Source organism: Mercenaria mercenaria, chromosome 10 (genome assembly GCF_021730395.1).
Source record: "Mercenaria mercenaria strain notata chromosome 10, MADL_Memer_1, whole genome shotgun sequence".
NCBI classification, from domain to species: domain Eukaryota; kingdom Metazoa; phylum Mollusca; class Bivalvia; order Venerida; family Veneridae; genus Mercenaria; species Mercenaria mercenaria.
In genome coordinates, this window is record NC_069370.1 from 16,390,173 (window position 1) to 16,417,128 (window position 26,956).

Sequence of the window (26,956 nt, forward strand, 5' to 3'; positions counted from 1 at the left end):
CCAAGATTGAGCGACCGACACCTTATCCACTTGACCACCGCTTCCCTTTTGAATGAAAATTGAACAGATGAACAAGCAGGATCTAAGTACTGATTCTTAAGGTATACAGTTATGCTGGGTGTAATGGTTGTTGCGCGTTCCACACTGTGGACATACCATACCATAGGGTTCCCTGTTCCATGAAGATGTTCAGCCCGCCAGCACAGTATAATGACATTTTACATTTGTTACACTAGATGATTTTGTCTTTGTGTCTGTTCATATGTCCCTTCAGATTTGATTTTGTTTCGCATGCTTGATAGCATATGTAACACATGAAGCCATATAAATGAAAAAATAATGCCCTCTTTCTTTGCTTACATTTGGAACTCCTATAGTTCCGGTAATTATAGCGCCGCGTTGGAAGTATCAACTCTTTTTTCAAAGGTTAAAGGTCAGTAATTCAAATCCTTCTTTGTTTCATATAAAGAACGACAACTTCAGGTCGTCTTTACGTATCTTTAGAGAACATCACTTTTTCCTACACCTATTTTTCATGGAAGTTCTATCACAAATTAACGAAAAAATGAAAAGAAAATAGGGGGTTATGTAGTTCCTAGTGAAATGCCAGTCAGTTGTGGTCTGCTACCTTAATGCTCTCGTCCGCGCAATAAACGCCTACTTCCGGTTTCGATCTGCAAAACTTGCCATGTGGGGTGTATGAACATGAAAACCGTCTCATTTCATGCAGAATGTATTCTAGTGATGAAAAATGGTGATTAAAGCACTCGTTCTACACGAATTTGCGCAAAAAAATGGGAAAATTAGGATCTATTTATTATGGACTTCTTTCGACTACACCACGGTAGCACATTTTCGACCGAATAACTGACCTTATTCCTTCAACTCAACTCCAAAAAGAGGTTTGGCTAGAGTTTACAGGCCGTGATTTTGGGTGAATAACTCGCAAAGCAGTGGTATGATATTTTGTATTTTTAGACAAATTAAGTTATTACTGCTAAAGAATTGCTAATCCCGATTTTTTCAATTTAAATATTGTCGATTTTTACTACTGTAATCATGAAAGTTCATAGTGAAATGTTATATACTAGTCTAAATGAGGTAAAGTCACATATAGTCACGTAACAGCGGACCAGTTCTTACTTGAGAAATCCTTTTAGGTATACGTGCGTGTTCATGCGAATGATTTTGACACTTCGGTAAAAACGCATTAATAGATGTGTTTAGGTGAGAAATAAAATTCCATTGTAGTATGAAAAGTAGTTCCAAGTCACAGCATTTATTTTGATCTCAGGAAAAAATCTCTCGAAAATAGCTTTCTCTGAAATGGGGCAAGCTATCTGTACACATTTTGTTTTTACTTTATATAGAAAGAAATAGACAACAGGATTTATTTAGTACATGCATGCCTTTTTCTGTCTAAAACATTTTGAGAATTCCAGCCCTTAAACCAATAGTAATACACGGGGTTCCGGGCTGAAAGAAATGAATTATAAACTATATAAAAAGCAATAAATTGCTGTTTTTAGACTAGAACGTTATCAGGAGACAATACTTATCGTTGTTTGTTATAAATTTATAAATAAAGTGAATAAAGGTATGTTTCCCTTGGAAATTGATTAAAACGCACATCGAAGAAAAATCCGAAGCTCCTGTATTACTACATTTTGCAGTCGTTGGTCCTTTGGCTCCTGCGTTATCGATCAGTTCAGTCATGAATCGGGTTTTCAAGAAATTTAATTCATCATTGTAGCACATACATGTTACATGAATGTATCAGTGATAAAACAGAATTGGTAATATTGTATGTTTATCAGAGAACGTACTGGAAATCATCTGAGCGCTTTTTCTGAGACACGGCATTGCTTTCCTGCTATTTTTGGCATGGTTTTTCAAAGAAATTGAGAAAAGAGCTTAGATTTGCTGGAAAACAAATAGCAACGAGTATTACGCAATGTTCGGAGCACATCTTGCGCTGTAGGCCGTCTTTGACAATAATTTCTAAATACTTGAAAAAAGACAATTTTCTTACTCAAAATCACCCTCTGAAAACCGCTCTGTTTGATCCGAGATCATACGTTACTGATCCGGTTTTCTAAGTTTTAGTAAAATGTGACGTCAGTGAGATGAATTGTTCACCAATGCCAATATTAAACTACTTTCGTTTCCGGTAACGGCAAATAAGACAGAATTGGTCTCTGCTCACAAGTCCGTTAGCGAGGCTCGTCAGAAATCATTCGCTCTAAACTTACTCATCAAACAAATAGTATCAACAGTATCACATATCATATCTGCTTGTTTGCCATGATGAATAATTAATTAATTAATTAATTAAGAGAAAATTATCAAATAACTGTTATATTTGAATAACCGTAATGTAACCAAACGATTTAAAATTGGAAATTTGATACAATATGAAACAAATGAATTAACACACTAATATTTGATTATGTAATATTGACAGCCGTTATTTGTTTTTAATTAATTATTCAGAGACAAATGAGAGGTAATCAAGCAAGGTCATAGCAAAGGCTAAATTGGTTTCTCGTACACTCTTTAAAACTATTCGCGATTAAACTGTTAACGTTTTGCATGTCCATGTACGATGGAGTTTCTTTTTTAGCTTAGTTAAATGTTCTGTAGTCAATCTAGTAATTCGTTAAAGGAGCTGTTTATTTCCTTTCCATATTGTTAAGCTAAAATTTTCTTTGCTGGAACGAAAGAAACTTACAAGAATTTGTTTGGCCTATTATGTATGAAGCCAGTGCAGAAAACTTCACAAACATTTCTGAAGAGGAGGTGGACGTGATAGCAGTGGTTCACTCGTCTGCTTATTCAACTTGCAAATAAAATGAGCACATTTATTGAAATGGCGTATGTTCTGTGTCTGGCTTTTGTGCAGTCGTCTGGATATAATACACAGTTTAAGGTGTCTTACATTTGTGACATTTCAGCGCCAACAAATAGAATTAGTTACCATGGACACGTGACTAGTGAGCTGTTTTGTGGCACGTTGTGTGCGATGCAAGGGATATGCGAGTCTTTCTTATTTATCAATGATAATTCCACGTGCATACTAAACGACGGTCTCGCAAAGAACAACGAAACGTGTGGAAACGGTATTATGTACGGGGCAAAAGTGAGTATACAATTTTGATTTTAGTATTTGTTGGAAAGGGCGTAAATATTTGCGACCCATCACATTGTGCTTATCATTGATGTTATGGACGAATGTAAAAAGAAAAAAGCATCAAAATATGATTTAATAACTATATTTCTGTACATTTTTAAATAGAAAATGCATTATGTACTGGTATTTGAATTGAGCTAACTGAAATAAAAGTATTACTGTGTCCGTCAGAAGAGCCTGATATATTTGTATTTCTATATGGTATCCGAACAAATCCTTCGATCGCCTGCTAAATATTTTTTTCGACAGTTTGTGTCAAAGGGACTGGCCTCTAGATCGTTCGAAAACAAACACAATTATTTGTTTTAGATATCTGGAAATGAATGCTATAGTTCTTAAAATCTAAAACTTAATTAATGACAAACTATATGTTACGGAAACCCATGAGAATTTCTATTTACTACTTTTTACGATGAAAATCGAAAAGCGTATTAAGGCTCTTCTCCAGTTATAAGTACCTGTATTTTGAAGTCATAATTCACTAATTCCACTATTATATAGCGTTAACTTTAAGACAACGGTGAAATGTCTTTTACGTTTGCCGCGGCGGTCATCTTTTTATTTTCTTGATTTGGGACTTTAAAAACAGTGTAGAAACCAAAAACTCATATTCTTATGTCCTTAATATGACCAATCTTCAAGCTAAATCTGGGGGCCGGTGACTATACCATATAAGTAAGAACATAAATCGAATGTGTTGTAATAGTTAAAAAAGTGACATTTAAATATATGTATTTTATAGTATTTAGGGGTGGTTTTATCAACCGCAGCGTCTCGGCCCTTTCCGTTAGTCTCCGGTACTAATGTTCGATAATCAATAATCGCCAAGATTTTGCATTTGACTGCGTTGTCCTACTGTAATGATATTTTGGTTGTATCTTCATGAAGGTGATCAAAAAAAGCTGCACCGAGTCATTCGGCAACGTGAGACTGTGTAATGGCTCCAGGAACGATGAGGCTGACTCTGCCATGGGGCGTGTTGAAGTTTATTATGATGGACAATGGGGCAGCGTTTGCGATGATAGCTGGGAAATGTATAGCCACGGACCTGTGAACGCAAAGGTCGTCTGCGGTATACTTGGATTCACGTGAGTAAAAATTACTCGTGATATTTTTCGATAGTGATAGGCTATCAAACTTTTGTTTCTAAATTAACGCGAAGGTCAATATGAGCATGTTAAGAAAAAATTCCACAATGGGAAAATTCGGTCAATCGACAAAGTTAATAACCCATTTTTTCCCCAATTATACTATTAAACTTACCAATATTTCTAACTCCGCCATTTGGTTTTGGTTGATATCTCTGTCTGTTATTGACAATATTCAATGAAAATTGGACACATAAAAAACATAACAAAGGTAAAACTCTTAATGTAAATTCATTGAGACAAAACCAGTTACAGTAACGTAACCCTGAAATCAAAAGTCACACAGTAAATCCCTAACGACCGCAGTACATTTGAACTAGTTTCATGCAGTAATGTATAAATTTTCAACAACATCACTAGCTAAGCCAGTAACGGACTTAACATCACTAGATAAGCCAGTAACGGACTTATCCGTGATTTAATTGAGAGTAGTACTAGTATTTTGACAAAGTTTCACTAAGGTTGCGCTAAAATTGTGGTTGCACTTTGTGCTCATTTAAGCTTAAAAATTATCAGCACAATCAATTATTCATTAATTCTAACACGATCCAATTCATTTTCCTATTAAACAAAAAAGGTAGACAACAGCGAATTATTATACAACTAATCGTTGTTCTGACGTCACAGTTATTACGTCAAGGCGTCAAACGGCATAGCGGCGCGCTAGAAAAGGAACCGATTGAAAACGGGCAAATATTTAATTCATGTCATCAAGGATGTACTTAAAATCCTTTGTAACGTGTTAGAATCGAAATAATATATCTCATTTAGTGATTTGCTTTTGAATAAATCATTGTTTATCGTTCAGATGCGTATTCGGCAAGCCTCATTACCGCCCAATGCGCAGGTGCCCTCGGGACGGATATTTTCTATCCGATTCGTAAACACATGACAGATATTATTATTCGTCAAATTGACTTGTTTATATAGTAAAGGAAAGTAGAATATTTGATGTTTCGACAGGAAAAGCTAACATGTGATAAAAGAATATTATATTTGTGACTTTCCACATTGAACTTATTAAACTCGTTGAATAAATTCAATTTAAAAAGCGACTCATGTAATATCCTCTATATTTTCTACATTTTTGTTAATATAGGGATGGTGTATCAAATACCTCAGCGACGTTCGGTCGAAGCACGGGTCCAATACATTTGGACGATGTCATCTGCGATGGAACAGAAGCGTCTATTTTCGACTGCGCTCACAATCCCTTCGGAGAAAACAACTGTAACCACGGAGAGGATGTCGGAGTCGTCTGCTACTGAACAGGATTTTTATATTTCAGATTTCATTTGCAGTGACGTTTAGATTTCATTATTTTTTGACTTGAACAAGAACATTTCATAGTGGAGAAAATCCCACAGTTTCGAATGACGCAAATTATGGAACAGTATGAAGGCAAAAATTACAAACTTCTTTGTAACATGTCCTTGTCGCTGTCTGACAAATTTGCACTATGATTTTGACACCAGAATTGATACATTCTGTAAATGCATTTATATTGACTGTGCTCTTGTGGAACATACGTCTTGCATCATGTCATGACCATGCTGTTGTGATACATTCCGTCTTGGTGTGGAGTTAAAGGTAGCATTGTTTCCAGTAACTTCGTTCAAATTTTTTGTTATCATTTCTCGTTTCAAATGTAGACATTTTTCGTAGAAGCTGTATGACCTGTCTTGGTAATCTCGGCATTCAACACGAATTATCAAACCTTAGCGTGTGTAATATACATGTAATCTAGCTGCATAAAATAATGTTAAGTTAGGGTTATCAATTGTTAGCTATATGATTTTTGTTTTTCTTGTTCCAGTTCAACTTTAAAACAATTCTTTCATTGGTTTGTCCCACAAAATCGATTTTATACCGAATTATAAGGAAAATGAACATGTTTAGCACTCTATCAGGGATGGAAAAAATTACAATCAATAATCAAGGATGAACAATTAAGCAATAATGGTAACCTGAAATCTAATTCTTATGTTGAATCTGTAGACGGAACGTTTGAATGGTTTGCTTAAATCAAAGAAGTATAACATACTTTATTTTTATAGCTCTTTGCTTAAATAGATGCACATAGGCTTTACGCGTTTTCTAATGAATCTTTAATATTCTTGCTCTGTATTTATATTGACTGAAATGTAGAACGCAATAAAAGGTTTGTGTGTTTTTGTGATCTTGAGGTTTTTTAATTGTCAGTGTCCATGCGCATTATTTTGTGTATATGATTATTATTTCATAGAAAATCTTAGGATACGAAGAGGTATTGGCGACTGATATGTTATGTCAGCAATATGAAAAATGAAAATTACTTATATGTAGTAAATATGTTAATTGATATCTACCCTCGAAACATATGACATATTGAACATTCTTGATATTGCCTAAAACCTTTAAACGCGTTATTATTTTTTTCTTCAAACATGCGCCTCCGCCGATGAGTGGTCAAGGGCGCTGACTCTGATTTTACTTACTTCTTACTGCTGAAGGGGTCGTCATGTGGTGAAACAATCCATCTGGTTTACAGAATGCCCGGTGACCACCCGTGACTAAGACAATGTCTGGAGAAGCACCTGCAGTGGGATCTTCACCACATTTGAAAGCAGTGAAGTTGACATATGACCTAAATTTAGTTGCTGTAATTTATACCCAACATAAACAACAACAACAAATGTTGGAACAATGTCTGTTTTATCATTTGAGAGAGAGAGAGGGAGAGAGAGGGAGAGAGTAAAAAAGTCAGTAGCCGTCCGAAGGATAAAAATTCCCTCATAATTAAATGTCAAGATGTCAAGATTTAATGTGGTTGCACAAACATAACCCTCTATCCATCTAGTTCGCCTTCGCATTCTCGGTGTTCACAAGAAGCCCGTGTGCAGGTCTTTCCTACAGAGAAAGGCCGATGCACGAGGTCAAAATCCGACGTACATACCGCCATTCCTTCTCAAAATGTCCACGAAATTTCAGGCATTAGATCTTTATGGACAGAAAGATTTTCCTGACACAGAATACATACAGGTAAGGAATTAATGTTACTTTTAGAAAATTATATTCACTCGTAGAAGTTATGGCGTGATAATTGTTCTCGCACTTAATTAAGTTCAGGTGTAGGAAGTAGTAATAATGTACATGTAAGGCCGGGAAGGTATGTTACCCCATCAAATATTACTAGAAAGGTTTATGCAAATGTTTCGCTGTATGAATTAAGATGCATTTCAAAATATTGTTATAATTTATGAGCGATACTTATGATATTTCTTTGGTGATGATGATGATGATGATATGATGATGATAAGTAAGGAACTTTGGATCATCAGTCACTCTTTACTACTGATAAGTAATAACAAATCTCATATAACATTAATTTTCATATTTTACTAGCAGATCACGGTATCAGGTTTAAAATTTTCTGTTCTGAAGAAGATCTCCATATGGCAAAGCCATATGTTCCAGCAAATACACTTCGGAATACAATGTGGTCGGTGAAACTGTTTGAAGGCTGTGTTACTCCTATGCTTTCCGTTCAGGACGATCCTGCTGTTGTGAATAGTTTAAGAGACAGTTCTGATCTGTTAACCTTATCCACCAATCATAATGCAGAACCAAATCGTTCAAGAAGTTCAAACTCACAAACACTTAGGTGTACTTTTTCAAAGCTTACAAAAGACTAAATATAATATGGAAACTCAAATTCACTTCAGACCGGAAATCATTAGAACCGATTGTATACTAGTTTTATAAGACCAATACTCGAATATGCAGATGACCTCTTTGATAACTGTACAACTGAAGAGTCCGATGATCTAGAAAAAATTCAATATGAAGCCGCCCGCATCGTGACAGGTACTACCAAAATGGTTTCTATTCAGATATTAATGAAAGAAGTGGGATGGAGCACATTGAAAGATAAAAGAAGTAAACACAAACTAATTCTATTTTTAAAAAATGAAACAAGGTCATCTTTAGTTCCGCCTCTCGTAGAAGATAGGTCTAATTACAGCCTTCGCAACGCAGGCGACATACAAGTTCCACGTGCACGCACAACACTTCATCAAAACTCATTTCTTTCTTCAGCTGTACTTCATTTCAATGAATTGCCACGACCTACTTGGGAAGCTGAATCACTATTTAGGTTTAAACACCACCTCAACTCGAATATTGTAAATGTTCCTAAATATTATTATTATGGAAATCGAGAAATTCAGGTTTTGCATACTAGGTTACGTACCAACTGTAGTTCACTTTCGCAAGATCTTTATTCAAAGAACATTACTGACTCTCCTAACTGTATTTGTGGCTACGCTGAAAGCGCCAAATCATTACTTCCTTCACTGTGAAAGGTACAGTGACCTACGAATGAGTCTCCTCGAGACAGTTTCAAGCTATAGCCAGGTATCTTTAAATGTTCTCCTATGTGGTGACCAGTCTTTCTCGTACGAAGAAAATACCACTACCTTCTCTGCAGTACACAGATATATAGACAAATCGAAACACTTCCTTTGTTTTGGGTTTAACGCCGTTTTTCAACAGTATTTCAGTCATGTAACGGCGGGCAGTTAACCTAGCCAGTGTTCCTGGACTCTGTACCAGTACAAACCTGTTCACCGCAAGTAACTGTCTCGACCCCGCGATCCGTACACCGACGCTCTAAATACTGAGCTAAGCGGGCGGGTCGTAACGCTTCCTTAGATAATTCACCATAGTACAAAACTAACAACCCTGTCGCCTATCTTCATCTTCATGCCCAATTACTCTCTCTATTACTATATCTTAATTAATTCATTTTTGTTTTGTTTTGTTTTTGCTCGTTTGATATGTTGTTGTTTTTCCAGATAACTTAGATCAAACTCAAATACAATATAAGAGAGCATTTCCTTTTTATAAGTTCAATATCGCCAGGATTCTGTATAAATTGATTTTATATATGGATAGGACTTCAATAAGCCTACTGGCTTCCAGTCCAATCCAAAATTTATCTATGTAACTAATTATTTAAAATGTACATATTGGGAAATAAATTATGTTTAAATAAAGTATTCTATATAATAGAAAGAGTAGGGGTTCACGAGAATAACCTCATTATTCGAGTGGTCCCTACGCTTTCTGTTTTGTATCATGATCCGCCAATATGAACCGTTGAACGCATTCAGCTACTAATTTTGATTGACAAGTTAACACTTCATTTTAAGCGTTGGTACTATCACGTGACAAACGTACTCTAACCGAAACAGAGAACGTTCAGAAAGTTCAACATTTCCCTATAGTATTTTATATGTAGACGGGACCTAAGTGATGTTCTTTATCTTAGTTAGAGTACGGCTTGTAGCCACGCCTCTTCCTCAGTTGAAGAATATTACAGATAGAAGTAAACAGTTATAATGACACTGCAGGTAAACCATGATACAAATGTACGAAAAATGGTTCAATGATGGCTGGAATGATATTTGGTCCTGTGTCATCTGCATATAACAGTACAAACAGATTCAAATAAACATCCAGGTTATCGTTAATGTACTCTACAGTAATTCCAGGGCGGTTTTGCTCTAAGAAACTTTCAAGATCATTTAAATAGATAGAAAATAAAATCGGGGAAAAATTTTCCCCTTGTCTAACTCCACATGTACTAGGGAAAAAAGCAGAAAATGTCATTATTTGAGGATACGCAAGATTTTATGACGACATACATGTTGCGCAAAATTTGAAACATTTTTCCATTGATGCCTGTTTTGGTAAGTTTACTCCATAGACCAATGCGCCAAATTTTATTAAAAGCAGAAGAAAAATCTATGTAGGATACAAAAACTTTCTTCTTTTGAGACCTAAGTTTTTCTATCAAAAATTTAAGAGTAAATACGTGATCAGGTGTTGAATACTTTGCCCTGAACCCCGCCTGGTTTTCTGACAGAATGTTATTAATGTTTAGAAAATTCGTAATTCTATTGTTTAGAACTGATGTGAGTAGTTTAAGACTGTTATAGGTCTATAATTTCCTGGGTCTAACGGAGAACTTTTCCGCTTGAAAATAGGTTTGATTGTACCGATAAGCCATGGTTCTGGAATTTGACCAGTATCAAGAATAATATTAAATAAATTACAGTATATCTGGGTCATGTATCTTTTTGTACATTAAATTTACTCATTCTATATAATATCTTGCGGCGAGGCAGCTTTGTCACTGTTTAATTTATGATTTGCCTTAGGTATTTCACTTTCACATAATGGTCCATTTAATAATTCATTTGTATCATCTAAATCGAAATTAAATTCGAGTGCAGTTTGTTCTTCAGTTTCTGTTTGTATGTTTATGCTTCTAAAATATTCATATGGGCATTGGATGAGTCGACTGCTGTTTTACGCTATTAGTCACGTGGTTAATTCGTACGGATTTCACGTATTTTTCGTTCGTTGCTAGACTTTATGTTGCCTTATATAAGTATTCATTATTTGCTTGTAAAATCTGCTTCTTGTTCTTTTTATGCAGATTATATTTCTTGTGGGCTGAATGATATTTACGTCCATTTAAAGCGTTGATATTATCACATATACAGCCACGCCTCTTCCTCAGTTGAAGAATATTATATGTAATGACACTGCAGGTAAACCATACTTTTTGTGTAAGTGCCCTCAACTGCCATTTAGTTGTTAACTAGATTACCTTCCTCAATACTTCCAGAAATTATCTCGATATTTCGAACTTTTCTGACAAATTTATCGCAATAGCCTAAAGTTTCCTGGATATAAAAAGCATATCGAGAAAAAAAAATTTATTGATGTTTTCAGAAAAATGCTCAACTTTGCTGGAAAGTTTACAATATTATCGTGATAGTTACCTAGCATCTTGTGGCAGTTCCGAGCAATTACGTAAAATTTTGCGCTAAAACATTTTCAGGAAATGAATAAAAATATTCAGAAAATAATATTTATTGCTGAAATGTTTTCAGAAAAATGCACACATTTCCTGAAAGTTGACAAATTATCGTTTTTTATTAGAAATATACCACAATATGTATATCATGTACTGTCGTCGGGGCAGATCAACGGCATTCACTCGAACGGTGTGGAACTTTACAAACCGCGAGGCGCGAGTTCAAGCCCACAGTATTTTTTTCTAGTATACATTATTTTTACTTTATTTAGGTCAAGAATCTTTAAATCTCTGAAGACGCTTTTTAAAAACCGTTTTATATATGTTAATAATGTTTGTCTGTTTCTTTTTAATTGTTTCTATATCTTTAATACATTTTGCTACTTTTAAGAAATAATTTATAACAAAAAGAGTGTTTTAACACTATTTATGCACGATGGGCGGTTATACGTCGGGTGTAATAATTTTTCAAACCATGGAAATGATTTGTACGACGTATTGCCGCCCGAGTGTGTAAATTGTGTTGAAACACGGTTTTGCTATAAATTATTATATTCTAATATGCCCTTACTCTAAAACAGTAGATAGAATATAGAGGCGCTCTTTCTTTGTCGCAACAAGAACTTTGACGTCATCGCACGTTAACGTGACGTCTTTCTAGCGTAAGTTTGTTTTACATAATTTTGTTGATGACCCTTCAGCTGTGTCAGTCTCTAAGCCAGGTGATGTATTGGAATCCGAGTTAATTAAGCTCGATGATCACCGGTGCTGGAAAATCGATTCAATGAACTGCACAATTTTCTCATGCAATGTTTATTGAAACAAACGATTAAAAAAAAAAAGAATGTGAACTTACCTGAAGGCTCAAACTTCGAAAAGCACGTTTGTTAAGCCGACGCCATATTCTTTGGGCTATGCATACGTTTACATGCATCCATCGGTAACGTATACCGCTTTACTATGTACGTGGCGAATCAACTGTCCTGCATAAATTAGTCACGGCTCAAAAACCATGGTCGACCTATACCTATATCATATAATGGACAAAACTAACAAAGGATTACGTCACAACCGTGTTTTAACAATGCATATATATTTAATTTTAACCGCCATCCCCAACTTTGAGCGTAAAATATACGAGAACCGCAACACCTGTCGTATTGATTTTTTGCCTTGCGCGCCGTTGTAGTTGTTTCCCTATACACTAAAATATCGATAAACAGGTAAACTAGGCTATCGATTAGTCAAATCGCTGCTGTAGACCTAGACTTCACGCGCGCCAACCGACAAGAAATTAGTAAGATAAGAAACAAGTCGAAAGATTTCCTGCGGCCAGAAGTTATACAGACCAGAAATTGTTGACAGTAACTTATGGGCGAATAACGTACTTTTTTATTATACCATTACGCTTTAACGTAGGAAATATTACTCCATTCAGCATGATTTACATGTAGATCTATGAACTATGTATTTCTTAATTCTGAAAGTTATTGTTTTGAGCAAAAATAACTATATTTCCCTTTCATGTATAACATAACTTTTAGCTTAAATGGTCACATTCCTTGACTATTGAAATACTTTACTAGAGCTTTCACAAATGTGATTCGTGTCTTAACATGGACTTGCTTGACCACACAGGACCATAGTCCAGGAAATTGAAGAGCAATTAACACAAAAACCCTTATGCACAACAAGGTATCAATCTTGATCATTGCTGAAAGTTTGAATAAATTATATGAAATAATGAATGAGGAATTCAGGTCACAAACATTTCTCTATATATCATATAGAGTGCCAGCTATATTGCAAAAACGGCGTTCCATAAATACGATAAGCCAATCGCATATCGGTAAAAAGTCATGTGAAATTACCCAGTCCCCATGTGCTACACTACTTGTTGCATATACAATATACTGAAAGCCGCAGGTAATAAAAAGAAGGAAGCGGGTAACTGTATAATTATATGGCTTTTTGAAAAGCGCATCTTCAGTCTTTGTAAGATAGAGTTATTGAAGTATGCAAATTAAAGCAGAATATAACACATCTTTAAGGTACTGTAATTAATTGTATTTTAATCGAAAAAATGTTGACTTTACTAGATACCGACCTTGTACCATGAATTAAATAATTATATGTTTAAACAGCAAGCAAAATGTACAAAATATTCTGCCGTAATGCACAATGAGTTTCTAATGAAACTGCATGGATTTTACAGTAAAAATACTTGTTCAGAATGACCGAATCATTATGCGCATGTAAGGTGTATTTTCGGTCATGTATATGCTCATAATGCTGGGTTAAGTTATAAGTTTCGTTTAATGTATGAGCCGAAAATATGAAAGTCAAAAATGCCCCCTTTTAATCGTAAAGGATATACATAAAACATCACACAACACAACTCTTTTTTTTAAATCCCTGATTCTGGTATGCCTGGTATGTGGCCTATGGAGATGATAAGGTCTGGGTATTGGCGATAAGGGCCAATACACAAGTCAGGACCATTGGTAGACTTGCTTCTGTTTATCATAATAAGCTACTGTATAGCTACTGTGCAGTAAATAAATTGCAGGTGGTATTTCTCACCTTTATAGCAAATCAGTTCTCACCTTTATAACGAGTTTAGAAAGCTTGATTGAATTAGGGCTAAATAAACAAAGTGATCAGATACAACAGTGTTTTATCATATTTTTAATAAAGTAAGTTTTTTTTAACAATTACAACTCATTATTGCTGTTTTTTATTATCAAAAATATAAAAAATGCATTCAGGCACATAGCTTTTAGAAGTAATAAATTATTGTGTATTTTGAACATTGATATATCTTTATTGCTGGATTTTATTATACATAAAAGAAAGTTAACATTATTTAGACAACACAAGAGGAATTAAGCATTTTTAATATATAACATCCTTCTGTCTATATACCTTCTTTATCTATTAAAAATGCAACTGAACGCTTCTTTAATTTCTAATAAAATCCAGCAATTATCTTTTTTTTTTTTTTTTTTCGTTTTTATTTTGTTACTTTTGATAAAAAGATCATAATCAATGAATAAACAAACTTGTAATTTCTCTTATTAAGTTTTGAATAATTATTTTATAGTGAGAAATGCTTTGCTATAAGAGTTATAATTTAATTGGCCAGGACATTACTCAACATGACTGAGCAATCAAAATTAATATCTTATCAATTAAAATAATTTTGTGTACATGCTGAAAAAAGACTTAAAAAAAACAACAGCATTTCAATTAATAAAATGCAAAACACAGGAAATAACCAATTTACCTGTAGGCAATAAAATTTATGATTCTCTGACAATAATTAGGCTACATGTCAAGTCTACAGGGGTTTTATGGACCCTTATCAGACTGGACCAGACAGGATCTTGTATATTGGGGATTAAAAAGTCTGGTATTTGGGGGGGGGGGGGGGGGGGGGGGTCACTTATATAGGAGATTTTCTTTGCCTTTAAAGCCCATTTCTCCCTTGTTGCTGTGAAACGAAATATTATAAAATGTTCTTATGGTTTTGTTGTTGTTTTTTTTTTAATTTATTTATCGCCCTGCAAATTTCAATTTTCACATTGCTGCATATTGACTATAAGTGTTTTACGCGTGATGGTTTATGGGCCTTTGCGAATACACAGGATGGAGACGAGGTATACCCCAGGCTATGCTAATTACCGCTAATTACCCCAAAATACGTCTGTAATAAAAATCAAGAGTTGCAAGAGACTGTAATGTACATTTGTTAAAAAAAAAGATAAATTTTATAATAGTCTTAAACACATATTATCTTACATTTTACAATTAATCTAAAATATCTGTTTGCACATGATTAGAATTTTTGTATTATTTTCTTTTTCACATTTATAAAACTTCAATGTTTCACAATATTCGCAGTAAGACCATAAAACACTTGTCAAGTATATGGGCAGAGAAGTGTCTCCCACGCTAATCTAATATACAACCTCTCTCTTATCTGCTGCTTATCAGCGATTATGTAATAGTCGCTAATTGATGGGCACTTTTGCACAACAGGGGTCCCTATTAGACCATGAAGATTTGTGGAGTAGGAATTAATTTTCCTTTAATGAATGTAGAATAATAATAATAATATAATTATAACAATAAAACACAGATATAGTGTAAACTAAAAAATGTCTTTGTAATATATCGTGATAATGAAAAAGGTCATATATCGGTGAAAGTGATTATTGTATTTAATAAATATATACTTGTGTGTGTGTGTGTGTGTGTGTGGTTTTTTTTATTATTATTATTTAATAATAAGTTGCATAAAGTGCGCTCTTTTTCATCTTCTACTTTATAACACTGAAATGCACGCACGAGTAAATTAATCACATTATCATCACAATTAAAATCACCACCATTCATTAATTTGTAATTCATGCAGTGATCAGAGAACGTAAAGAAGCTATGGTTGTATGTAACATTTTAGGCACATGTATATATGTGAATCCAACACAAAATTTTCGCGAAATGTTTCAATTAAACGAAGTATGTTTTATTGTAACATCATCAAAAATCATACCGGCACAGTTTGTGTACAGCTGTTACATAGAATTAATTCTAATTGCTTTTTTCGGCGACGCCGTCTAAATTCGTTTTCGTTAGCTATGCCACGTGACTTCAGTTTGCAAATCAAACTACTTGATAACGCATTACAGATAATTTATCGAAATGGAAGATTTATGCAACACTCTGCCTGATTGGACGAGAGTGTCAATTTCTTTCACTCTGTTGATTGTGCTACGCTGAGTGAAATGTAGACAAAGCGTTTATCCTAAACGACGCTGTTCACAGTTTTAAAGCTAACTTTGGCTCAGTATATTTAGCAAGAATATTGATATATCTCAAAATGATAAGTAAGTTTAATAAATATGATAAAAACCTGTTCAATACCAACATATATCAAATTAAAGAAAGAGCTGAATATGGTCTGCGTATCACATGAATAAGGGTGTGATAAGAGTCTTTTATGTAGAGAAGTGCTTTTTAAAAGATTTTCCTTGTTACAATTGTCGTCTGTATATGAAAAGGTTTCTTGCTTTTGTGACTTATTCAGGTTGTTTATTAAAATGACTACTTGTTTGCTTTGATATATTTGTTATAAATTAGTTAACTGATTTATTATATATGAATATTTTTCTTTAGTATGGTATGCAAATATTGAACTCAGTTGAAATCTGTTTTATTATATATATGCTATATAATGACTGAATCTCGTTAAACTGAAATGCTTTTTCTTCTCCTGAGCTCCCGCCGCGCGCACGTCGCGGAGAAGGCATGCAGCTCCATCGGAAGTCGTCATAAATATATTGAGGTCAGCTGTTGGGGTTGCAACGAAGGGCCGGAGCAGTGGTCCTAAGAAGGGTGGTTTACCTTCCTCAGTTCAGAGTTGTCTACGAACGCAGAACATGGTACTCCGAGAGGATTACGACCGATCAGCATGAAAAGACGCCCGTCGACACACTACGATGAAGACGATGGGGCAGATATTCTCGCTCATATGGGCTTGTACCCGGCAGAGAGTATAAAGAAACCTAATTATCATCATCACACTGAAATGAAGGTACGCTGCATACAGTTTATCTATGTGATATGACTATGGTCAAACTTTGCTTATGAAACAGAAATATTGAAATAATCACAAATGTATGTTTTGCTTGACCTTCACTTTTTTTTTTTATAGGTGTGACGTCATAATCCAAAGATTCATGAATAGCGAATATGCTATTTGTTATAGCGGGATCAGTTGGCCTATTTTAGAAATAAATAAAAATAATAAATAAAAAAATCCTTTAATTGATTTATTCTCATGTATTCTAATCAAACTTGATTTGTAGCATCTTTATTAGGCCCGCAGCCAACTTTGTTCAGCTGGGACATTTGACCCCTTTTAGGGGCTGCTAGAGATAAAACTAGATTTGCCTTTATACAGCGTCTCATGAACAGCTTGGTGGATCTTTGTCATACTTGGTCTGGAGCATCATTATAAGGTCCACTTCCAAATTTATTTATATAGGAACTTGGGCCCTGTTAGGGACCACTATAGCTAAAAGTAGATATGCCTTTCTTCGCATTAACCACTAAAATGTAATGGATTTTTATCAAACTCGATGTGTAACAATATCGTAAGGTCTCCTGCTATTTTGTTACAAATGGGGATAGGGACCAATTTAGCTAAAAATATAAACACGTTTAATGACCTCTTCTCATGAACCGCTTCATCAAACAACTGCAGCTGTACTTATTCGTCTAAAGATAAACGAAACAAAATTGCAACCCTATGAAACCTTTGCGAAAAATTAAAAGAGAACCATTTAAATTGTTAAAGTGTGGTGTTTAGTTTTGCAATTTGAAAAATGTTAGATGAAAGATGAATGTTAGATGAAAAAATCATAAACTTCTTTCCTTATTACAATTCGCCGACCATCATTTTTAAAGATATTTCTTGTTAATTTTATGCGGACTTTTTAAGACTTAAAGTTTGTCAATTAAAAAAATAATGTCATTTTGACCGAAAATAATTTTAAAGCTTTTTAAAACCTGACATATACGGTATTTTCCATATCTTTTTATATAGAAATACATAGAAACCATAGTCATCAACTTCAAACAAAAATGGAAGCAATAAGTTTTTGTACCACATCGATAAAATAAAGGGTAAAAAATGAAGATTACTTCACGAGGTTATAAAATTTCGTTAAATAACGATAAAAATACGTTTTTAATGTATGAAATATATTTTCCTATACAAATCTATGGTAAAACTGTTTATCGATAAACGTTATCGGGTCCGCGATCCGTGTATATTCAAGGGAGACTACTTTTGCCGAAACTACTGGTCAGTGTATTGGAATGTTGGCCATGCTTTCCAGGAATAACTTTCGTATGCACGAAATTCCCGTGCAACTTAATTTATTACACAGGGATCCGGCTTTAGTTCGACAAATAATGTAGACTACTCCATATCAGGTTAGGCAGATTCAATTTGACTTGAACAAAGCCCTGTGGGTTGCGCGGTGAAAGTGATTACAGCTGTGCATTATTTTCGTAAAAGAGTACATCTAAAACTATGCAGGTATGTGAATCAGTCATATTGCTGTCGTTAATATAACTCTTTAATGATAGCTTTAAAATTTAGTTGATTTTTTTGTGTGATTGTCAACAAGTCTAACAATACATTTTCCAGTTCGTTACTACATGTAAACAACAACAAAATAGTCAGCTTTTTTATATAACCTTTAGGCTTAGCTCGGCAATTCGAAAAATGGGTAGAGCTACTGCACTCCTCCATTCGTCGGCGTCGGCGTCCATACAAGCATGCACATTATTTGGAAATCATGAATCAGTGTTTGCTGAGTTATCTTTCCTATTGTTATTTCAAAAATCAATTGTGAGCAGTTCATTTATTTTGTGGATGCATTTTTTTTTTAAATCCTAAATCTAGGGTTTGCAAAACTTGGCTTAAAAATGCTATAGTAATAATATTGCTACCTGCAAATTTATGACTGATGGGAATTGATTGAAACTTCACACAAACATCCATTTTATTGTTGAGCCCGCTTGCGATGAGCTCGATATAGTCGTCACTTTTGGCGGGTTGGCGCATGGTTGTGCGAGCATCCTTCCGTGCGTGTGTGTATCTGTCCGATTTTGTCTGGACCATAACTTTGACATGCATGGACCGATATTGTTTATATTTGGCATGAATGTTTACCTCAATGAGAAGGCGTGTCATGCGCAAACCCCATGATCCTACCTCAAAAGTCATGGTCACAGTCAAGGTCAAATTTAAGTTTGTCCGGACCATAACTTTGTCATCAGGTCTAGGAAAGTGGCATATTTACAGAATATCTGTAAATTTACAGATAATCTATAAATTTACAGATTTTTCAATCTATAAATTTACAGATCAAGTGTTTGAAAACTGCTAAAATCATATTTAGACTCAAAATCGCAGCTTGAAATTTGTTGATTTACTTGTAGTATGCATAAATAAATGTCTATTGTAACTTTTTCTCATTTCTGTTGACTGATTTTTCTGAAAATGTCGAAAAATCAAAGTCAACAAAAATGGCTGAAACTCACAAATGACCTTAATTTATGTATACTGAAAATAAACAGATTAATTTCAAGCTGCTGTTGAGAATAAAAAATGATTAAAGAAATCCCAGCGGGTGAAATTAACATCGAAACAACATTGCCTTTCCTTTTAATACTATTATACACCTGTTTGAAAAACGGGACGTATTATGGGATCGCCCCTGGCGGGTGGATAGACGGGTGGGTGGGTGGGCGGCATCCACAGACCTTGTCCGGAGCATATCTTCTACATGCATGAAGGGATTTTGATGAAACTTGGCACAGTTGTTCACCATCATGAGACGGAGTGTCATGCGCAAGAACCAGGTCCCTGGGTCTAAGGTCAAGGTCACACTTGGAGGTCAAAGGTAAAATTCAAGAATGACTTTGTCCGGAGCATATCTTCTTCATGCATGGAGGGATTTTGATGAAAGTTGGCACAATTGTTCATCATCATGAGAAGGAGTGTCATGCGCAAGAACCAGGTCCCTAGGTCTAAGGTCAAGGTCACACTTAGAGGTCAAAGGATACAAGAATGAAAACTTTGTCCGGAGCATTTCTTCTTCATGCATAGAGGGAATTTGATATAACTTGGCACAAATGTTCACCACCATGAGGCAGAGTGTCGTGCGCAAGAACCAGGTCTCTAGGTCTAAGGTCAAGGTCACACTTAGAGGTCAAAGGATACAAGAATGAAAACCTTGTCCGGAGCATTTCTTCTTCATGCATAGAGGGATTTTGATATAACTTGGCACAAATGTTCACCACCACGAGATGTAGTGTCATGCGCAAGAACCAGGTCCCTAGGTCTAAGGTCAAGGTCACACTTAGAGGTCAAAGGTCAGATACAAGAATGACTTTGCCGGAAGCATTTCTTCTTCATGCATGGAGCGATTTTAATGTAACTTGACACAATTATACACCATCATGAGACGAAGTGTCATGCGCAGTTCCCTTCTTTAGAATTATTTCCCCTTGTTGTTGCTAAATAGCTTATGTAACTTATTTCATTTAGTCGTAGAAAATCGGACATTTTCTGTAGTAAACTGCATGTACTCCAATTGAGTTATTTAGACCAATCTCAGGGAAGATTTTTAATGAGACTCATTTTTTTTTTATATTATTTAATTTTTTTGTATTAAGATTAACTTCCCTTATTGTTACATAAATAACTTAATATTGTAACTTTTTTATAATTGAGTAGGAAAACAAGACCACTTTCTGTGTACAACAGATGTAACTTCCAATTTAGGTGTATTTAAGTATCTCTACCTGGTAAGTTTTTTTTGGACTTAGGAAAACAAAACCACTTATAGTTTATTTCTAAACAACCACAAGAATAAATTAAAGATTCCTTTGCAATTACAGTGCTGAGTAAAGAAATTGCTGTACGCGTATATGCACATTTGCACTCTTGTTCAGCATGTGGACATTTGTTTCCAGTTTGTGTCTAGCTATTTTTTTAGCATTTATCCTTATAATGTCAATCAAGGAATGTTTAATGTGACTAAAATCATTTGCATGGACATACAATTTAGGATTGCATATACAATGATTGTCATTTTCATTGGATCAATAACATAATGGTTGATATACCTATGACTTGGAAATTTGACATAAGTTATGGTAAAATCTGCAAGTTATTAATTTTTACAGGTAGTTAAAATAAACATGGAACTTTATCGAAATTAAATTTGTGATCGACTGTTTTTTTAATTATCTTTTGCTGACCAGATATGCTGTGATTAGTCAAAATGAAAAAAAAGTTTTCCAGACTAAGTAACCTGATATTAGATTTAAACAAGATGTAGCCTTATACAAACTGGTCGCAAAGGCGAAAACTTCCACTGAACGAGACCTGTTAAAAGATTTAGGAAACAAGAAGTACATGTATTCTGAATAATATCAGCTGAAATTTTTTTTTAAAATCACACGAATAATTCAGGGGTGTTCCACTGTGACTGCAATGTTATAAATGTGCACTATTCATTTTTTAAATCTGAAACTATGTCCATACATACAGCACTAAGGCACATTTTTTTGTTCGTTATCCAAATCGGTCACAAATTTTGGATTAGCACCCAAGTTTCAAGTTTTTCTTTTCTTGTACTTATGCTACTCCCATTATTTTAATAATTAATTAATATGATTTAAATGTAACTTTTCTTTCTTAAATGTTAGTGTACTTTGAATGTACTTTATGGTGATAGTGGCATTTTTCCTCACACTTCCGCTGCAATAGCATACTGTAATTTTTTTTATTTTAGCCGCTTTAAGAATTGGATTCCTATGCCCCCACTGCGTGAGCGTTACATTGGCGTGAGTGACGTCATCAAATTTAAAAGTTTGCGTAATTTTTCAAAGTCCATTGAGTATTGCTTTCTATTTTGCATCTTGTTTACCTTCCATGACCCATCGTAAAAAGAGGAACTTATCAAGCTTTTGACGAATTTTGGCCTTTGACTTAGTAATGTTAAAGTTTGCGACCACCCCAATGTTTTCAAGTCCATTTGAATATTGCTTTCATATTTTGCATCTTTATTACCATCATAACCCCACTGTAAAAAGGAGGAACTTATAAAGATTTGACTAATTTTGACCCTTCTTGACTGAATTTTGGCCTTTTGACTTGAAATGTTAAATTTGCGTACCATCCCAAATATTTCAAAGTCCATTGAGACTTCTTTCTATTTTGCTAATACTGTTTACCATCATGACCCAGTCTTAAAAAGAGCGAGCATCTATCAAGCATTTTGACTGAATTTGCCCTTTCGACTTAGAATAATGTTAAAGTTTGTGTACCACCCCAAATATTTTCGAAGTCCATTGAGATATTGCTTTCACATTTTGCATACTTGTTTACCATCATGAACCCAGTCTGTAAAAAGGAGGAGGCAACTCTATCAAACATTTTGACTGAATTATGACCCCTTTTAGACTTAGAATATGCTTATTGTAATGTTAAAGTTTTACTCATAGCTTATATTATACTATCAAACACTGAGAATAGTTGAGCGCGCTGTCAACTGACAGCTCTTGTTAGCTTGACTATTCAAAGAATAGGTACTAGACGCATTCTCAATTAACCTGGTCAATTGAGGTATTAGAAAGTGAAATTTTTCACTTCTTCTGATTTGTATTTAAGAATTTCCAGCGGTGTAAATAATATATCTCGTGCCTAAATGTGAATTTTTACCAGCTACACTAAAAAGGTTTTCAAGATATATATGTTCAAGAATGACATGCTGTGCTCAAAAATTATAAACTTTACAACAAGACTAGCACTCATTAATATGCAATTATGGTGAAAGTTGTAACAAAAATATGTGTCAGTTATCAAAGCTACAGAGTATGGTCTAAACTTTTGTTTAGTATAAGTTACTGTATTGATATTATTAAGTAACTTTTACTTTTGGACAAATAAAAAAATTAAATATTTGTTGTTTACTCCATTTTTAATCCCCTGCCACAAGTGGTGGGGGGTTATAGGAATGGTCTCCATCCGTCCTTCCGTAACATTTTGTGTCTGCTCTGTATCTCCTAAACCCCTTGAAGGATTTTCATGAAACTTGGGTCAAATGATCACTTTATCAAGACGATGTGCAGAACCCATGAGTCAGTAATGTCGGTTCAAGGTTAAGGTCATAACTCAAGGTCAAAGGTTTGAGCCTTCCATTTCGTGTCCGCTCTGTGTCTCCTAAACCCCTCGAAGGATAATCATGAAACTTGAACCAAATGATCACCTCATCAAGACGATGTGCAGAACCCATGAGTCAGCCATGTCGGCTCAAGGTCAAGGTCACAACTCAAGGTCAAAGGTTTAAGCTTACCATTTCGTGTCCGCTCTATATCTCTTAAACCTCTTGAAGGATTTTCATGAAACTTGGATTAAATGATCACCTCATCAAGACGATATACAGAACTCATAAGTCAGCCATGTCAGCTCAAGGTCAAGGTCACAACTTAAGATCAAAGGTTTAAGCCTTCCATTTCGTGTCCGCTCTATATCTCCTAAACCCCTTGAAGGATTTTCATCAAACTTGGGTCAAATGATCACCTCATCAAGAGGATGTGCAGAACCCATGAGTCAGCCATGCTGGCTCAAGGCCAAGGTCACAACTGAGGGTCAAAGGTTTAAGCCTTCCATTTTGTGTCCACTCTGTATCTCCTAAACCCCTTGAAGGATTTTCATCAACCTTTGGTCAAATGATCACCTCATCAAGAGCCCATGAGTCAGCCATGTCAACTCAAGGTCAAGGTCACAACTCAAGGTCAAAGGTTTTAGCTCTGTATCTCCTAAACCCCTTGAAAGATTTTCATGAAACTTGGGTCAAATGATCACCTCATCAAGGCGTTGTGCAGAATTCATGAGTCAGCCATATCAGTTCAAGGTCAAGGTCACAGCTAAAGGTCAAAAGTTCATCCTTTCACTATCCGTAACAGTGGCGGGGGATTTAGCTGTCTTTCAGACTGCCTTGTTCAAGATACCTTCTTTTTTGATTTAATTAAAATAGTATCAAGCAAACACATATATTTAGCATGCAGTCTAAGTGAATCAATAATATATTCATATTCTCAGGCGACTGAGCTGGATTTGCCAAAGATACAATGATAATGATACAACTGCTTTTTTTTCATTGTCTCGTAGATTACACTAGTTTGGCTCGTAGATTATTAGGTTATCGATTCAGCTATACAATTAGTGTAAATACTAAACCTGTCAACATATAAAACTATTCATATCAAGGTTACAGTAAAACAATCAACCATTTAACATAATATGTGAATTCTGCAAAAATACACAAGAACCATCATCTTCTATAATGAAATACTTAAATGACAGAGGAATGTCACAAAATACCAATACAGTATACAAAGTAAATATTGTATATAAGTCTTGTTACTAATAAACTTTGATAATGTGGCAATTGACCTAAATCCAATCGACACTGAATATTTTCCAATACAGGTAAATCCAATATTTGCTTTACAATAGATCTATGACGGATTATCTTTGAACATCCCTGGACTTATTGGACTCAACTGCCACATTATCAAAGTTTATTAGTACTTTCTCTGATATTTTGTGTATAGTATTAAGGAAAGAATCTGTCTTACATAAAAGAAATCAGTGAACTATAACATACAATCCAGTAAATCCACAAACAAAGTTTGTCCCGTAAATTAGTAAATTATATAAACATCTAGCTTTGTAACACCTGAATGTCTAGTCACGATTATATATACTTCTATTACATGTATCATTCTGTTTGATGGTAACGAAATGTGTTCATCTACACTTTTTATCAATAACATTTTTCTTGCTTTTTTCTTGAAATACAACAAAATTTCTGATGATAATTTATAGATACATGTGAACGATGCATCTCCAAAATAATCAAAGTGAATATTTTGATGCTCTATTGTATTTCTTTGCCATTTCAGTTTCGACAAAACAAGCATTTTATGGCATTATGCGGGAATTATTCTCTGGTTCAAAACATTAAAATATCTGTAATTTTCTTTCACTATTCTATCAGATTTGACTTTAAACAGGTTCTTGTGATTTCTTTCCTTCCCTTCGAAGATGTTAATTTTTAATTTCCACAGTGTATTCCATTCTGTACTTTTTCATAATTTTTCCTGTGGCTTCCTGAAGGACAAATCTGTGTTGTTTTATTTTGTACAACTTTTGTCTTAGGTATCCTTTCCCAACTTTCCTCGATCGAGTATTCTCCAAAACTTAACCATTTACGGCCTTCTTATTTCTGGAACTTTCTTAGGATTTTTCAGTAGTTGCCAGATTTACTACTTGGTTTGACTGTTTCCTTTCGGCATCTAAATATTACAAAATACTCCTGTTCTTACCAATTAGTACACGCCTAAAGGGTCGTTTTATGTTATGACGCCAGTGTCTGTCCGTTCATCTGATTGTTAGCATTTTCGTGACAGCTCTGTAACTCTTGAACCCCTTGCAACACTTTGAAGACACTTGACTCAAATGTTCACCACATCAGGAGAAAGTGCAGAGTGCATGTTCTGGATGCACTGGTTTGCTTTAAGATCAGGTCAAGGTCACACTGGGTTCATATGACTTTTTTCATGTCCACTCTGTAACTTTTGAATTGCTTGAAAGGTTTTTTGAATATTAAATAATATAATAATATTTTGCTAACTTCTTAAATGTCCTAAAGGCAAGCAACATATCCTAGAATTTAGGTGTTAAAAGTGTTTAACAGAACTCATGACTTCTGCGAAACATTACCGTACAAAAAGGGAAGAATTAGGATTTGCTACAACTCTTAAAATTTAATTGTCAAACTTTCCTTCATTCTACCCCCTAATCTACGGGACACTTCTTTATATTATACGGGACATAGTTTCAATGAAAACAGCAACCCACATAGAAACTGCAGTAGCACTGACTATACGTTTTGAAAGAAAGTAAATATATACAGTATCTATCTCACATAAGCAATTTCAAAAGTACTGTTCGAAAAATTCGTAACAAACCTTGATTATGCGTCTGTACAATGTCCAGAATTAGAATATTAACCAAATAGATGCCCCAGAAGCAGACGATATTTGTATACACCTGGTTTGAGTAGGAGGGTATTAATTTAACGAATATAAAGAACTTTACAAATGGCAAAAAGTAATGTCTTTCAACGAGCATAAGATAGGGTTAGTCTTGTAGATTATGACTCGTAGATTATGTTTTAAAATATTTAACTGAAATCAATATAAAATTTAACTTTGTGTTTTAGTAACTAGAACAATAACCTATAAAATATGCAATCAGCTGACATCTGAGTCTTATTTTAGATATTATATAAAACCAGTTTTAAGCAATTTGTTTATGAGACAGTGGTACCTTAAAACAAGCCTCATAGATTATAGATTAAAAATTACGTTTAAGATGTAAATTGTTGGACACTGCAAATAAAATCAAGAGAAAAGATTATAGTAAAGTGATGAATTTTTATTCTTGGCAATGTATTAGGCTCTTGAAATTCACACAATATGTTAGGATTATTATGTTCAAACGATATATGGTCCACATTGTATTTTTGTCCTGTAGATTTCCGAAATTTGGCGACATGGGACTATTAGACACGAAAATGTACAAAATTTATTCTTTTCTTAAACTTTCATGTCTCTTCCTAAAGTCTAGCATACCATTACCTAAAACAATGCATAAGTTTATTCTACTGCAGACGTTTTGCACACATACAACTATTTAAATATAATAAAAATCTACCGGCGACATTGAGTTTTTGAGACCCATGCTTTCCTTTTAACATTATGAGCCATACTGAAATTGATGAAAAATATACTAAACCAGTGTTAATTTTCGGTGGAAAGGTTATTCTTAACAATAACAGTGATTACTTCTCTCATGAATCTGTTTAGGTGGAAATAAACAATATTACAGGTCAGCGACGTCAATTGACCAGGTTAACTGAGAATGCATCAGGTAGAGCTATTGGACTCATTCATGCGTTGGCGTTCCGATTTGGTTAAGTTTTTGTATGTAAGCTGGTATCTCAGTTACCACTTATGGAAATGAATTGAAACTTGACAGACTTATTCACTGTCATGATCTGACATGCAATATTCACAGGTTCCATAAATCTA

At 34.5% G+C, this 26,956-nt stretch overlaps 2 protein-coding genes across 2 annotated transcripts in view; both read left to right on the plus strand.

The window, feature by feature from the left end:
• Window positions 1-2,731: 2,731 nt before the first annotated feature.
• Window positions 2,732-6,478, plus strand: LOC123560482 (lysyl oxidase homolog 2-like). The gene is made up of 3 exons (XM_045352672.2): window positions 2,732-3,139; window positions 4,079-4,278; window positions 5,438-6,478. Exons 1-3 carry the CDS (start codon window positions 2,852-2,854, stop codon window positions 5,604-5,606), a joined length of 657 nt encoding a protein of 218 aa, XP_045208607.1. The 5' UTR covers window positions 2,732-2,851; the 3' UTR covers window positions 5,607-6,478.
• A 10,201-nt stretch (window positions 6,479-16,679) lies between these two features.
• Window positions 16,680-26,956, plus strand: part of LOC123560484 (uncharacterized) — a 70,374-nt gene continuing 60,097 nt past the window's right edge. Inside the window, exon 1 of the mRNA XM_053516782.1 lies at window positions 16,680-16,761. Coding sequence (XP_053372757.1) covers window positions 16,680-16,761 — 82 coding nt within the window. The remainder of the gene's footprint in view (window positions 16,762-26,956) is intronic.

What these genes read in the sequence shown, in the direction of transcription:
- LOC123560482 (XM_045352672.2), top strand. Translation starts at nt 2,852, where the DNA reads ATGAGCACATTTATTGAAATGGCGTATGTTCTGTGTCTGGCTTTTGTG. An exon ending in GTATTATGTACGGGGCAAAA is followed by an intron (nt 3,140 to 4,078) that starts GTGAGTATACAA and finishes ATCTTCATGAAG; the next exon opens with GTGATCAAAAAAAGCTGCAC. An exon ending in TGCGGTATACTTGGATTCAC is followed by an intron (nt 4,279 to 5,437) that starts GTGAGTAAAAAT and finishes TTGTTAATATAG; the next exon opens with GGATGGTGTATCAAATACCT.